Consider the following 13,958-nt stretch of genomic DNA (forward strand, 5'->3'; position numbering starts at 1 on the left):
CTGTCATAGGTAAATTTTAATACTTCTTTAGTATTAGTCACCTCCTCTCTCTGGACATTATCCTTGTAACCAACAATTTTTACATACTGCTGACTGATTACTTCTGCCTTTTGAAGATCCTCGCATACACACTCCCCTTGTTCATTAATTATTCCTGGAATGTCCTTCTTGGAACCTGTTTCTGCCTTAAAGTACCTATACATACTCTTCCATTTTTCACTAAAATAAGTGTGGCCACTAATTATACTTGCCATCATGTTATCCTTAGCTGACTTCTTTGCTAGATTCAATTTCCTAGTAAGTTCCTTCAATTTCTCCTTACTTCCACAGCCATTTCAAACTCTATTTCTTTACAGTCTGCACCTCCTTCTTAGTCTCTTTACTTCCCTGTTGTAATATAGTGGATCTTTACCATTCCTTACCACCTTTAAAGGTACAAACCTATTTTCACGTTCCTCAACAATTGCTTTAAACCCATCCCAGAGTCTGTTTACATTTTTATTTACCGTTTTCCACCGATCATATTTGTTTATTAAAAACTCCCTCATGCCTGTTTTATCAGCCATATTTTACTGCCTAACTGTCCTAAATTTAATCTCTTCCTTTCTTTCACATTAATTTTTAAATACCACAAAACCAGCTTCGTGATCACTAATACCATCTATTACTTCGGTTTCTCTATAGAGCTCATCTGGTTTTACCAGCACCACATCCAGAACATTCTTCCCTCTAGTAGGTTACATCACGTTCTGAATCAGCTGCCCTTCCCATATTAACTTATTTGCCATTTGTTTGTCATGCTTCCTGTCGTTCGCATTACCTTCCCAATAAACATTTGGTAAATTGAGATCACCCGCTACGATCGCGTTCCTTTCCTTATTGTTTCCCACATAGCTGATTATGTTATCAAATAATCCTGAATCAGCATCTGCGCTACCATTTCCTGGTCTGTACACTCCAAAGACATCTAGTTGCCTATTATCTTTAGAAATGAGCCTTACCCCTAGAATTTCGCGCTTGTCATCTTTAATTTTTTCGTAGCTTACAAATTCTTCTTTCACGAGAATGCATACTCCCCCTCCTACCTTTCCTATCCTATCTCTACGATACACCCTCCAGTTTCGTGAGAAAATTTCTGCATCCATTATATCATTTCTCAGCCATGATTCAACTCCTATTAGAATATCTGGTAAGTATATATCTATTAAATTACTTAATTCTATTCCTTTCTTTACAATACTTCTACAGTTGAGCACTATCAGTTTTATGTCATCCCTACTTGATTTCCAGTTCCCTGTTCCCTTAACACCGCTGCCTAGCGCACCCTGTTTCCCTGAATGTACCTCCCTATAACCCTTCTAAACAAATTTCCTAACTTATATGTACCACTGCGGTTTAAGTGATTGCCATCTGAGCGCAGATCCCTATCTTTTACCCATCAATTAGGATCTAGAAATTTCACTCCCAGTTTCCCACATACCCACTCCATAGTCTCATTTAAATCCCCAATCACCCTCCAGTCTGCATCCCTCCTACACAGTATTCCACTGATAACAATCTCCGCTTTCTTAAACTTCATCCGTGCTGCATTTACCAGATCTCACACATCCCCAACTATGTTGGTACTTATACCTGCTTGTCTTACGTTGTTAGTACCAACGTGAAACACGACCACCTTCTGCTTCCCCTCCTCCTTCTCTTCTACTTTCTTCAACATCTGCCTTAACCTAATTCCTGGATAACACTCTACCCTGGTACCCTTTCCTCCACACACTTTCCCGACCACCACCACCATCTAACGATAGAATCCCCCATGACCAGAGCCTCAACCCTACCCACCTCATTCGATCCCCTCCCCTCCTGGTCAGTCCTATCTTTCCTGACAGCTGCAGAAGCTACTTCCTCCTCCCTTTTCTCCATCCCATGACCCTGTTCCACCTGTCTTTTCCTATCCACTACTCCACATTTCCCTTTCCTACCTCTTCCCTTTCTCCTATTTCCCAGCTTCTCGGCGACAGTTCCCTGTTCGTCATCTTCCCTCGGTTGTTCTACCTGCAGTGACTCGTACCGATTTCTCACCGACACCTGCCCTGCATTTTGATCCTGAATGGAGCCCTTAGCCTGCAATCTCCTTCCCCTTAAAACATTAGCCAACCTGTCTTCCACAATTCCCCCATTTCCCTCCAATCCCTCTATTACACCTACTGTATCCTGTACATTGCTTGGAGGCCTACTTTCCTTCCTGTCCTCTGAGAGTATCCTAATTATCTCCCTCAAGCTCTCCAACTCCTCCCTCATACTCCTTAATGCCTGGCCACACCCACAGTTCCTACACTCACACTGCTTAGCCATATTTTACTAAATAATGAAAAGAGAAGGAAAAATAAAATAACTTATTCTGTGCAAAATAAAAATGAAAGGAATGAAATATTGTCTAGAATAGTTCACAAAGAACACACGACAGTAAGTTATTTAATATAGGCTACTACTACACTACAATACTACTTAATTGTACTATTTTTATTCCTACAACACGCTATCACGATGAAAATTGCTGTTAATTACTGGAAACAGAGAATAATACACAAGAATTGCACAATTCTTAACTGCAGTTAAGTCTACCCTGATTTACTACAGATACCACAGAAACGGTACTATACTACACAAATATTTCACAGTAATAGAATAAACACACTACTTTCTAATAAGATGCTATAATACAATACAATAATTTTAAACTACGTTAAGACTAAATACAGATACTACAATACACTACAATAATTTTAAAATATGTTCAGACGTATTCTAATTACAACAGGTTATTACCAAGCAAAAACAGAAAAGAAAGTTACCATTAAAGTTCGAAATTCGCAAAACTACTCAAAATTATAGAATAGGCACTCTAATTTCTAAAAATTTACTATACTACACTACAATAATGTTAAAACTACGTTCGGACGTATCCTAGCTTCTTACTAAGCACAAATAGAAATGAAAATTCCAATTAGGCTTAAATTTAGATATTCGCTAGAACTACCGGTAGGTACGGTACTCAAAGATTACCAACAAAGTTAAACACGTATACAGATTAACACAACGACATTAAAGATATATAGACTGCTAAACATACTCGTTACAGCGCCCCTGGTTGAAGCACAGCGAACTAACTTTTGCCTACAACTGTCATGGCGGCTGCCACTTCTTGGTCTTGACAGTTAGCCCTTATCAGTTCAATGAATTGATGAGATTATACGTTATTGCAAATTAAAGATATATTTAAGAATAAACACGACATTTTCAAACATGCTTAATGTTGCATTGATGTTATAATGAAATAAGCGCAGTGAATATGGTGAGCATTTGCTTGGTTAAAACGAGAATTACGTGTTTAGAAGAATGGATAATTCGGCGTCATGCACTAACAATAAAGTCATTCACTACAGAAAGACATGTTATACGTACAGCAGTTCATTGAGGAATTCACACGCGTAGAGAGAAAGATACCCTGCCTTTCATGACATACCTTCAGTGTCATTCTGGTATAATTTTTGAATTTTGCTTCTTTGTCTGGTTTGTTACGTTTTATGCTTTTTGCTACTTATGGCTACTTTCTAAGAACTGCTGAGCGACATGTAGCACAGACGTCCGTTGGTTGCGGTGTACAATATCTCTACGGCATCCTCTGCCTGTCGTAAGGGGCCACTAAATGGGGTAACCCCAGATTCTAAAGTTGAGAACACCTGACCCCTGGTTGAGTGTAGCATTCCTTCCACATACGGTATCCTACCAGCTTTACCACTTTAATATTTCTACCGGACCTTTCTTGGTCAAACCTCGCCTGACTTCATTCGACTGAATTCATAGCCTACATTTATTTATTTATTTATTTATTTATTTATTTATTTATTTATTTATTTATTTATTTATTTATTTATTTATTTATTTATTTATTTATTTTAACCTTGCACACCTTCTCAAAGACCGTACTCCATCACACAACAACTTCTGCAGAGCCTTTCTATGGCAGATTCAGAGGAAATAAGCATATGTTTTGCCTACAAGTGTCATGGCTGCCAGTGGTTCAAGTAGATTCAAAGATGGCCATCAGATTAGCAGTCTATATTTTTAATGTCGTTGGATTAACATTAGTACTACTTTTTCCTAATATGCTATAATAGAAATGAAACCTGCCGTTTGCACAAAAATACACACGAATTTAACAGGCAAGATACTATCTAAGTTAATATACTGTATCTACACTACAATTCTCAACTGAAATGCGGTCATGTGATCTTTATAGATGGTGGATTACTAATATTTTCCCTACTCCGCGGGACGGAGAATAACAGTGTCCTTAAATGTTGAAAAATGTGAGGTTGTTTACAATAATTTCTCAAAAGTATTTTTCTAAACTACGCCAGGGACTTGAATTGCAGTTATTGGAATGTAGGAACTTGATTATTAGCTAACCGCTCATAAATACTGAAATGTCGAGGGTGTGAAATGTAAATTACGGATACTTTAACTACCTACTCTGAACTACAAATGATCGGAATACAAGAATCAGCTGATTTTTATTTATATTTCCTTGATACCCTTTGTTCACAGACTGTAGTCAACAATGCCAATATTTGAATAAGAGGAGCGACAATAATCAATAACAATTACGACTGTCAACTATTTCGCCAGTGAAATACCGTCTATTCTGTTAAAATCCTCGCGTTATTAAAAGAAGTTATTACCTTCATGATATGTGGGACCGTTGAACTGCTATTTGAAACACCCTGTCAAATGCCTGCACTAATAGATATAACCGCTGCCGAAGTTACGACTCTTTGTAATATCCCGTCTTTGTAAGTACTGTATTTTTTATCAACAAACCTATTGATATTTTAATAATAGGCCTACTATTAAAAAGAAAGATATATTTCTTTCACGCAGACCTAAATTACCGGTTGTAATCTAGCGAACGCCTACGGAACTACTCAGTGTAAAAACTGTAAATAAATGCCACTAATCGCAGATTACTACAAATAAACACTAAACACAACTATTTGTGGAGCTAAATCTATCACACACACAGAATTTGGTTAATTTCTACAATTATTAACTACTTCATCACTGAGATAACACAGAGCTCTTGGAACAGTCAGCTACTCGCTAGCGCATCCAACAACAAACAAGCATGATGTTTGCTGGTCATCCCTCTCTGTTTATTGCCATCACTACTGGTTTGAGTTCGCTTATCTTCAGATTGAACTCCTGGAACTTTACCTCGACTGTACTTCTTCCTTAGTTTTTCCCCAGATCATATCATCATCAGCAAAGGCCATTGCATTTAGTTCACCAGAAGTTTTTTGATGTTCTTCATTTTGTCATCCATGATGGTGATAAACAATAATGGGGATAGTGCACCTTTGCTGGACTCCACTTTCGGTCTTGATCCAGGATGAATGTCCGTCACCCAGTCGTACACAGCTGGTACAGTTCTCATACAGCATATGAACTTTCCTCACCAGTCCCTCTGGCACATTCTTTTTTTTCAGGCATTCCCATATCTTCTCTCTTGCAATGCTGTCATATGCCTTCTCAATATCAAGGAAACCCATAAGCAGATCTTCGCCTTTCCCCCAATTTTTTTCCATTAACATACAGACACTGAAGATTAGGTCTGTTGTGGACCTGTTAGGCCTGAAGCCATACTGTTTCTCTTCAACCTGTGGCTCTAAGATGACTCGTAATCTGCTCTCCAAGATTTTCTCAAGGATCTTAAGCTCATGAGAAAGGAGTGTTATTCTCTGGTAGTTGGAGCATTTTCGGTGGTTTCCTTTCTTAAACAGGGGGATAATGACACCCTTGCTCCAATCAGTAGGTATTTTGCCATTTTTCCAAAATGCATTGAGCACTCTGTGTAGCCATTGTAAACCCTGGACTCCTGCTGCTTCAATCATGTCCGTGCTGACTTCATTGATTCCTGGGGATTTCCCTTGCGGCATCTTCTTAAGGGCTGTTTCTGTTTCTGCCCATGTAATGGGAGGTTCCTCTGTGCAGGTTTCAACATCTGGTTCTTTTGTTCTCTGATCTGCTTCTGTCCTGTTCAATAGGTGATCAAAATGATTCCTCAGCACCTCTCTGATGTCCTCTTCTTTCCTGGCCAGGTTTCCATTAGGATCCTCAATTGCTTTGATGGTTTCAACTGAACTCCTTTTGTTTTTGATCACTCTGAAAAATAGTTTCATATTGCCTCTGCTGTCTTACTTCAGTTTTTGAGTAAATTTCTCCTAGCACTTTATCTTCTCCTCTTCTACTACTCTTTTAACTCTCAATTTCTTGTCCCGTTAAACTAGCTCGAGGTCTCTGATCTTCCCCTCATCCCTTACCTGTTCTGGCTTGGATTTCTCTCTACCTCATTCCTTTTGTGCTATGTTCCTTTCCTTTATTGAGGATCTTACTCTTTCACTACACCAGGATGTCCCGTTTTCCCTTACTCTCTCACTTGTTTCCCGCAAACCTCTATTGCTTCTTTTATCAAGGTGTTTTTAAATTTTTTCCACTCTACCTCACCACTCTCCACTTCTTCTGTAGGCAGTTATCCTCTTACATGGTCCTGATAGTCGGTCCTTTTTCCAATCTGTTGTAGTTCCCACACCTTAATCTTAGGTAATTTCCTGGTTGTTATCTTTGGTACATTCATGTCTTTCAGATCTGCTACTAATAACCGGTGGTCACTATTGAGGTTCTCACTTGGAATCACCTTGAGATCAGTCACAAGTATACTTCTTTATCTGTAATGACATAGTCAATGACTGTCTTGCTCTTTTTATCCCAGCTGTAACGTGTAATCTTGTGACTGACTCTTTTGTTGAACCAACTGTTTTTTACTGCCAAACAGTTTCTTATCCAGAAGTCTAGATGTTCCCCTTCTGAATTCCTTCTCCCATAGCTATGTGGTCCCATCACCTTCTCATAGCCATTCCTGTCTGTCCAAAGCTGTGCATTGAGGTCCCCGATGATGATTGCCCTCTCTTCACTGATGATCTCTTCCAGGTCTTCGAGAAACTTGTTCTTTCCATCTTGACTGCAACCCGTCTGAGGGGCATACACTTGCACCAGTATCAGGTTCTCTTTACCAAGGTGAACTGTTGCCTTTATAATCCTCCCATTGATGTACTGAATCTTTGTAATACCATCTAACCTTTTAGACGATATCAGTCCCACTCCATTTCTTATCTCTCTGTTGTTACCATTCCAGTAGAGGGTATAGCTTTTTCCTCAATTCTTTCTTCCCTTTGCCTTTCCATTTAGTTTCACTCAGTCCTGGGATTGATATTTTCCTTCTCTCCATGATGTCCGCTAACTCTTCACATTTCTCAGTCAAATTCAGTACATTGATTGTTCCTATTCAAGTGTGTTGTCTTCTCCGGGGTTATTGCACAATCGTAAGACTTGGCCTACCATCATGCTGTAAGCCATCATACCTAGTGTGGGTCTGGGGGTGCTGTTGTCTACTCCAAGTTCTTTGTTTGCATCCAAGGCTCATATAAGCGTTGAAAGCAATTGCAGTTACTCTCCAACTGACTTGCTAGGCCTAATGTTAGGGAAGATTTTCTGTCAGGGTTATCTCCCTTAGTCTTTAGCAGTCCCCTGCCACATCTGCAAGACAGCAGTTTCCAGTTGAATTTATGTGTCATTTTCTACACAATGGCTTCAACAAGCCCCCTCTGCCCATAGCCATTGGTTCTCCCTTAGTTTGTCTGGTTTGGTAACATGAACATTAATTGGCTACACAGATTCCATACATGCCAGTCATGTGCTAAGGTTCTCCATAACTAAGATGGTTAAATCATGCATCATTGCTGTTGCAGAGCCAAGCTGCCAGGTAACAGATTCAATTCCTAGGTTGGTACACCTTTTCTTTAAATGTCATTTACAATGGCTGTGATATGGCTACGTATCTGCTTGTCAAATGAATATTTGGTCTTGAAAAGGACAGGTTCTTTTTAATTTTTTTTTTTTTTACATATTATGTAGTCAGGTTGAATAAGGACATGATGGTCTGTAGGTCTGCATATTCAGCGTAGAAAGTGCTCAAAATATTGACCCCCTTGGTTTATACAGCTTTCAGCACAACGTTGTAAAAACAATCTTGCTCATTGTAACCTGAAAAGTGTCACATCTTAGCAGGCCTTGGTGATCAGTTGCTGAAGGTGACTAGAACTTTCAGGCTCCTGTGCATATACAACCTACTTTAAGTGACCCCACAGGAAGAAGTCAAGTGCTGAAGAAAACGAAGTCATCATGCTCCTGTCAGATGGCTGAACTAAGAAATATGGTTTGATTACATAGCTACTCCCCCTGTGGGTGGGGGCGGTAGAATAACACACACGGTATCCCCTGCCTGTCGTAAGAGGCGACTAAACGGGGCCCCAGGGGCTCTGAACTTTGGAGCGTGGGTTGGCGACCACGAGGCCCTAAGCTGAGTCCTGGCATTGCTTCCACTTACTTGTGCCAGGCTCCTCACTTTCATCTACCCTATCCGACCTCTCTTGGTCAACTCTTGTTCTTTTCCGACCCCGACGCTATTAGGTTTGCGAGGGTTAGGGAGTCTTTCATTTTCACGCCCTTCGTGGCCCTTGTCTTTCTTTGGCCGATACCTTCATTTTTCGAAGTGTCGGACCCCTTCCATTTTTTCTCTCTGATTAGTGTTATATAGAGGATGGTTGCCTAGTTGTACTTCCTCTTAAAACAATAATCACCACCACCATTACATAGCTGCCCAAGATCTCTCAATAGGTATTTACTCCACAGTATACTTGAAATGAATCCTGTCTTACCCATTGGGGATTCCCTGTGCTTTAAGAGAGCATATTGTTTTGATTCACAACACTATTGTTGTGAAATCATGATTCATCTGAAAACAGGACTCTTGACAAAGAAGCTGCATCGTTGGTCATACTGCATAATGCCTCTTGACAAAATGTTACTCAAGCATCAAAATCACATCTGTGGAATGATCTACCCATTCTGCTTTAGGATATCGACATCTGAAAGAGGCGAGTGATGTGAATCCAACAGGACGGTGCAACCTGCTATTGCAGTAACTGCATGCAAAGCAGCGAAAGATCTCCTTCCTAACAAAACAATGGACATTTGTTCTAACTGTTCTAGACTTTTTACTTTTAGATTATCTACTGTACAATAAAGGATTATGGTCTACACAGTACCATGTAAAACCCATGAGGAAATGAAAACCGAATCTCTGTACTTGATAGGTCCTTCGTCCTAAGACAGGCCACAGCTAGCAACTATTCTACGCTGGCCGAGCGAGTTGGCCATGTGGTTAAAGACGTGCGGCTGTGAGCTTGCATCCAGGAGATTGTGGGTTCGAATCTCACTGTCGGCAGCCCTGAAGATGGTTTTCAATTTTCACACCAGCAAATGCTGGGGCTGTACCTTAATTAATGCCACAGCCATTTCCTTCCAACTCCTAGTCCTTTCCAATCCCATCGTTGCCAAAAGACCAATCTGTGTTGGTGCGACATAAAGCCACTAGCAAATATATATTTTCTACACTGATACACTGTCTAGAAAAAAAGGGATGTTACTTTCCTGAACTTCTAATTAGTTCTGAGATTTGCAATGTCCGTTTAAGCCTCTGCAGAAGAGAACTTTGGTTCTTGAAACATGTTTCATGTATTGAAATTGTAATAAATTTCATATTAGTGTTGATAAGGTAGGCAAATAGGCATTTACCTTTAATCAACCTTTCAATGTGATATATCTAATTAATTGACAAACCCAGTAGTAATGATATTGGTTTTATGTCGTACTAACTTCTTCGAAAGTTTTTGGAGATGTGAGTTGTCAAACTTTTGTCCCACATGAGTTATTTTACATGCCAGTAAAACAACCAATACGAGGCTGACGTATCTGAACACCTTCAAATGCCAGTGGGCTGAGCAGTGATCGAACCCACCAACTTGACCATGGAAGGCCAGTGCTCTACCATCTTTGTTACTCAAACTGACAACAAACACAGTGCAACACAACTCAAGCAGATAGTGCCACTGAATTCAGTACAATCTGTATCGATGGTGTGAAACCTCTACAATGAATGTGCTTTGGTATGATTAAGTATTTATTCATTATTTTGAGTCTTAGAGTGTAAATGTCTTGTTTTGTCACCCATTAAATACTATAAATGAGTTCAAATAAGTTACTTTATCCATTTTATGCTAGGATTGTTTCATAATGACTGTCCAAAGCAAATATGATGGGTATTATTGTATTACAGATAAGAAAACTGAAATATCAAGCTGGTTTCTGCAAACATGATGATTGCTATTCCATACCAGACCGTATGAATACTATGGCTATTGCAATCAGTGTTGGATATTGTTGAAAACTTACTTACCAACAGTTTCTCTTTTTGTGCTGTCACCAGCGCTTAATGGATCCCACAGGAGGTAATCTCTGATTTAAAGGTCTGGAATGTGGGTTAGGATATTCTTATCTGTAGTAAATTCTCTGAATTTATGCACCATCTTTGCCACTCGAGATGATCTTTTTGATTATCACTTAACAGTAAAAATAATATCTTACAAGAACTCTCTAATTAAAAAATTAAAAAATGTAATAATGATAATAATAAAATTACCAATATAATAGGCAGACATTTAAGTGCTCATTAAGAACCCTTATGTAGTTAAAAAAGGATTTAAATATGAGAAATAATAATAATAATAATAATAATAATAATAATAATAATAATAATAATAATAATAATAATAATAATAATAATAATAATAATAATAATAATAATAATAATAATAATAATAATAATAATAATAATAATAATAATAATAATAATAATAATAATAATAATAATAATAATAATAATAATAATAATAATAATAATAATAATAATAATAATAAGGATAGCAGCAACAATGATAATACAATCAGAACACTATGGGTAAAGCATCTGAAGGGGAAGTGCAGGGTGTCATTGACCTGACCAGGGGAAGGGGGTGACATAATGAGGATCAGCGGACTGAGAGTCGGTTTGGATTCGAGCCAATGAAAGAGCAACGTTTTTTTCAAACGCCTTGCATTGTATGCTGGAGTGGAGACAAAGCAGGACTTCATTAAGATAAGTTCCAAATATCAAATTCCTAGGTGTTCGGACAGGAATAAACATAAATATTTCCAAATATTGAGTGTGGCTTGATAGAATCTGATGATGTTCTTTCAAGAACGAAACACGTCATTCTTTGTTTAATAGCATGTATTTTTATTCCTTGTTCAATAGTGTGTTGTTTTTTGCGGGTATATTATAGTGTAATATTTATGCTTACATCCTTTCTGACATTAATTTTTCATGTCTGCCTTCATACTTCGGTTCTGTGCAGTTAACTTGGAAGCCATCTTCAGCGAAGAAGAGGAAGAAAGGAAAAACCGTGGATTCATCCTTCAAGGAAATGCAAGGGATCAGAAGGAGAGTTTTCTACTTTGTATATGTAATTGATGGACAACAAAGTAAAATGAGCAGATATACATTCAATGTGCCATCGAAGAAGGTGGAACTTTCAATTGCAGAAAGGGACCTTTTTGGAGGCCTGCTATCATTTATTGTAGACAGATTTAAATCATATTAAATTAAAGTGGATACTTAACTGAAATGAGTAACATTCATGATAATTCCCTTTGTGTAACGAGGATGTACAGGTGCTCAATATTTTGAAGAGAAAAAATAATGAAACAAAATTTATGAGAAAATTGAAAGAAAATGCATTTGAAACATGGGCATAAAATGTAATTGAAATCATGAATTTTCTTGGATGTTGAAGTAGCCATCATGTTACCATATTGAATTCTCTCCAAAATTATGCCAAATGTACACAGATAACCACAGCACTCAAAGAAAATGGGCAGGCAGGGAGAGATCCTTCTGTGAAATCAAGAAAATATCATTGGCAAGCAAAACCATTTTTCTGCACGGATCACAGAGAAGCACTGAACATGACTGCAGATGCCATCATCAGAAGTGTTGGAACCCATCATTTTGTTTACAAGGCGACAATTTTTATTTTATTTTAAGATGCTACTACATCATGGATGGCGTCATCACATCCTGGGAGATGTGTGAATCAAATTTAAAACTTGTTTATAATATTTAGTACTTGAATTTCTTTCATGTAATTTTGACAAAGTGAAATAATTAACCAGAACTGATCTGGTCTTTAGGTGGAGAATATTAAAGATCAGCTTGGAATCCAACGGCCATCATCACCAACTAATGGAGATTCCACTTCAGAAGACTCTGAGGATTTGCTGGACAAGTCTCGACGATGGAGAACGCTCTACCATGCTTATCGTTCTGAGAACAGGTATGTAAATATTTTTCATGCCCTCAATGCCCTTACCAGAGCTCCTAGATAATCTCTTATTCTGAGGCATTGGTCAGTGGTGGAGAAAGGTAAATCAATGAGGGATCAAGGATTGGAAGTAGTAAAAAATATGTATAATTTTATTACCTACTTTGTTAACAGTAATGTCACTTTAGGCAAGAATAACAACAAAACAAGATAAAATGAAAAGAAAGAATCAATCGAGTATAAGAAGAAAAATAAAAGTACAAATAATATCATATAGGTTATGGTACAAGTATCATCATCATCATCATCATCATCATCATCATCATCATCATCACCCCCCTTAACCAGCTCCTGCCGGGTCAGGGTATTTATGGCACTTCTCCATCTTCCTCTGTCCTTCCACCATTCCTCTTCCATGATCTTGTCCCAGTCTAGATTTCATCTTCTTATGCCACTCTTCACTGATTCAATCCACCTTGTTCTAGGTCTTCCTCTTGCTCTCTTGCCCTTGCACTTTGCCTCCAGTATCTGTCTTGCAGTGGCATATACTGAGGGCTACCAAGGTCATCGATGAAGCCCAAACCTCAAATGCGAACGATGAAAATCTAAAACACATTATAATGTAAGCATCTGACACATTGTTCCATTTACAAACCTTGAAAGTAATGAGAAAGAACGCCGCACGTGTTTTTGAGAACAAGGCTTCGGAGACTGATATTGCAGCCCAGACTCTCAACCCTTCCCCTCGACTCACTGCACGCGGCTTGCTTCTGTATGCCTGACAGGCGCGGGGACCTGCGGTAATAGGTGTGCTAGGCTTCGGTCCGTCAGATCGCCACTACCAACTATCAACCATGCGTTACTCATCGTATATACTTCTTCACCTCATCCTTCTGACTTAATTATATAGATAACAGAGTGCTGGTATTTCACTCCCGTTTACTTCTACATCCTTACAGGAAGACACTGCAAGGCTGTTGTTATAGGAGTAATATAGTCTTATTTTTATAGGTAGATCTGCTAAAATGAAATGCAGTCTTTGTTGGTTGGAATCAAATCCATGATCATGGGTCGGACGCCACCACTGATCTCCTGAGGAAGCCAATTAACCAGTGAACGATACGTGCGACCACTTTAAAATTCAACATTTTTATTTAATAATAATAATAATAATAATAATAATAATAATAATAATAATAATAATAATAATAATAATAATAATAATAATAATGCATGACATCTGTATAGGTTTGGTGGTGACCTAATGAGGATAAAATGAATGGCGATGATGTCATAAACACACAGTCCCCAAGCCAGGAGAATTAACAGTATGAGGGCGTTGATTCTGAACATTGAACTGGGGTCATCAGACCAAAGGCAAGCATTCTATACATTTAGCCACAAAGCCGGACTTCTATTTGCTAAACCTTAGGTTACCATCTCCACGATCAGGTGTTGAGTATTGGCAGTGGCAGAGGCCAGGGCAGCAGCTTGTGAAGCAGCCTTGACAACACAGCAGACTTCACCGTTGGCTATTGGCTGCAGCTCAAAACGCTTTTAAGGCTTGATGTTCACTAAACC

At 38.5% G+C, this 13,958-nt stretch overlaps 1 protein-coding gene across 1 annotated transcript in view; it reads left to right on the forward strand.

Moving 5' to 3' along the window:
- The window catches only part of LOC136866882 (uncharacterized), a 240,950-nt gene that overhangs the window by 187,769 nt on the left and 39,223 nt on the right, over positions 1–13,958 (forward strand). The window contains exon 9 of the mRNA XM_068226881.1: positions 12,247–12,389. Coding sequence (XP_068082982.1) covers positions 12,247–12,389 — 143 coding nt within the window. The remainder of the gene's footprint in view (positions 1–12,246; positions 12,390–13,958) is intronic.

The sequence above is a fragment of the Anabrus simplex genome, chromosome 3, assembly GCF_040414725.1.
Source record: "Anabrus simplex isolate iqAnaSimp1 chromosome 3, ASM4041472v1, whole genome shotgun sequence".
NCBI lineage: Eukaryota > Metazoa > Arthropoda > Insecta > Orthoptera > Tettigoniidae > Anabrus > Anabrus simplex.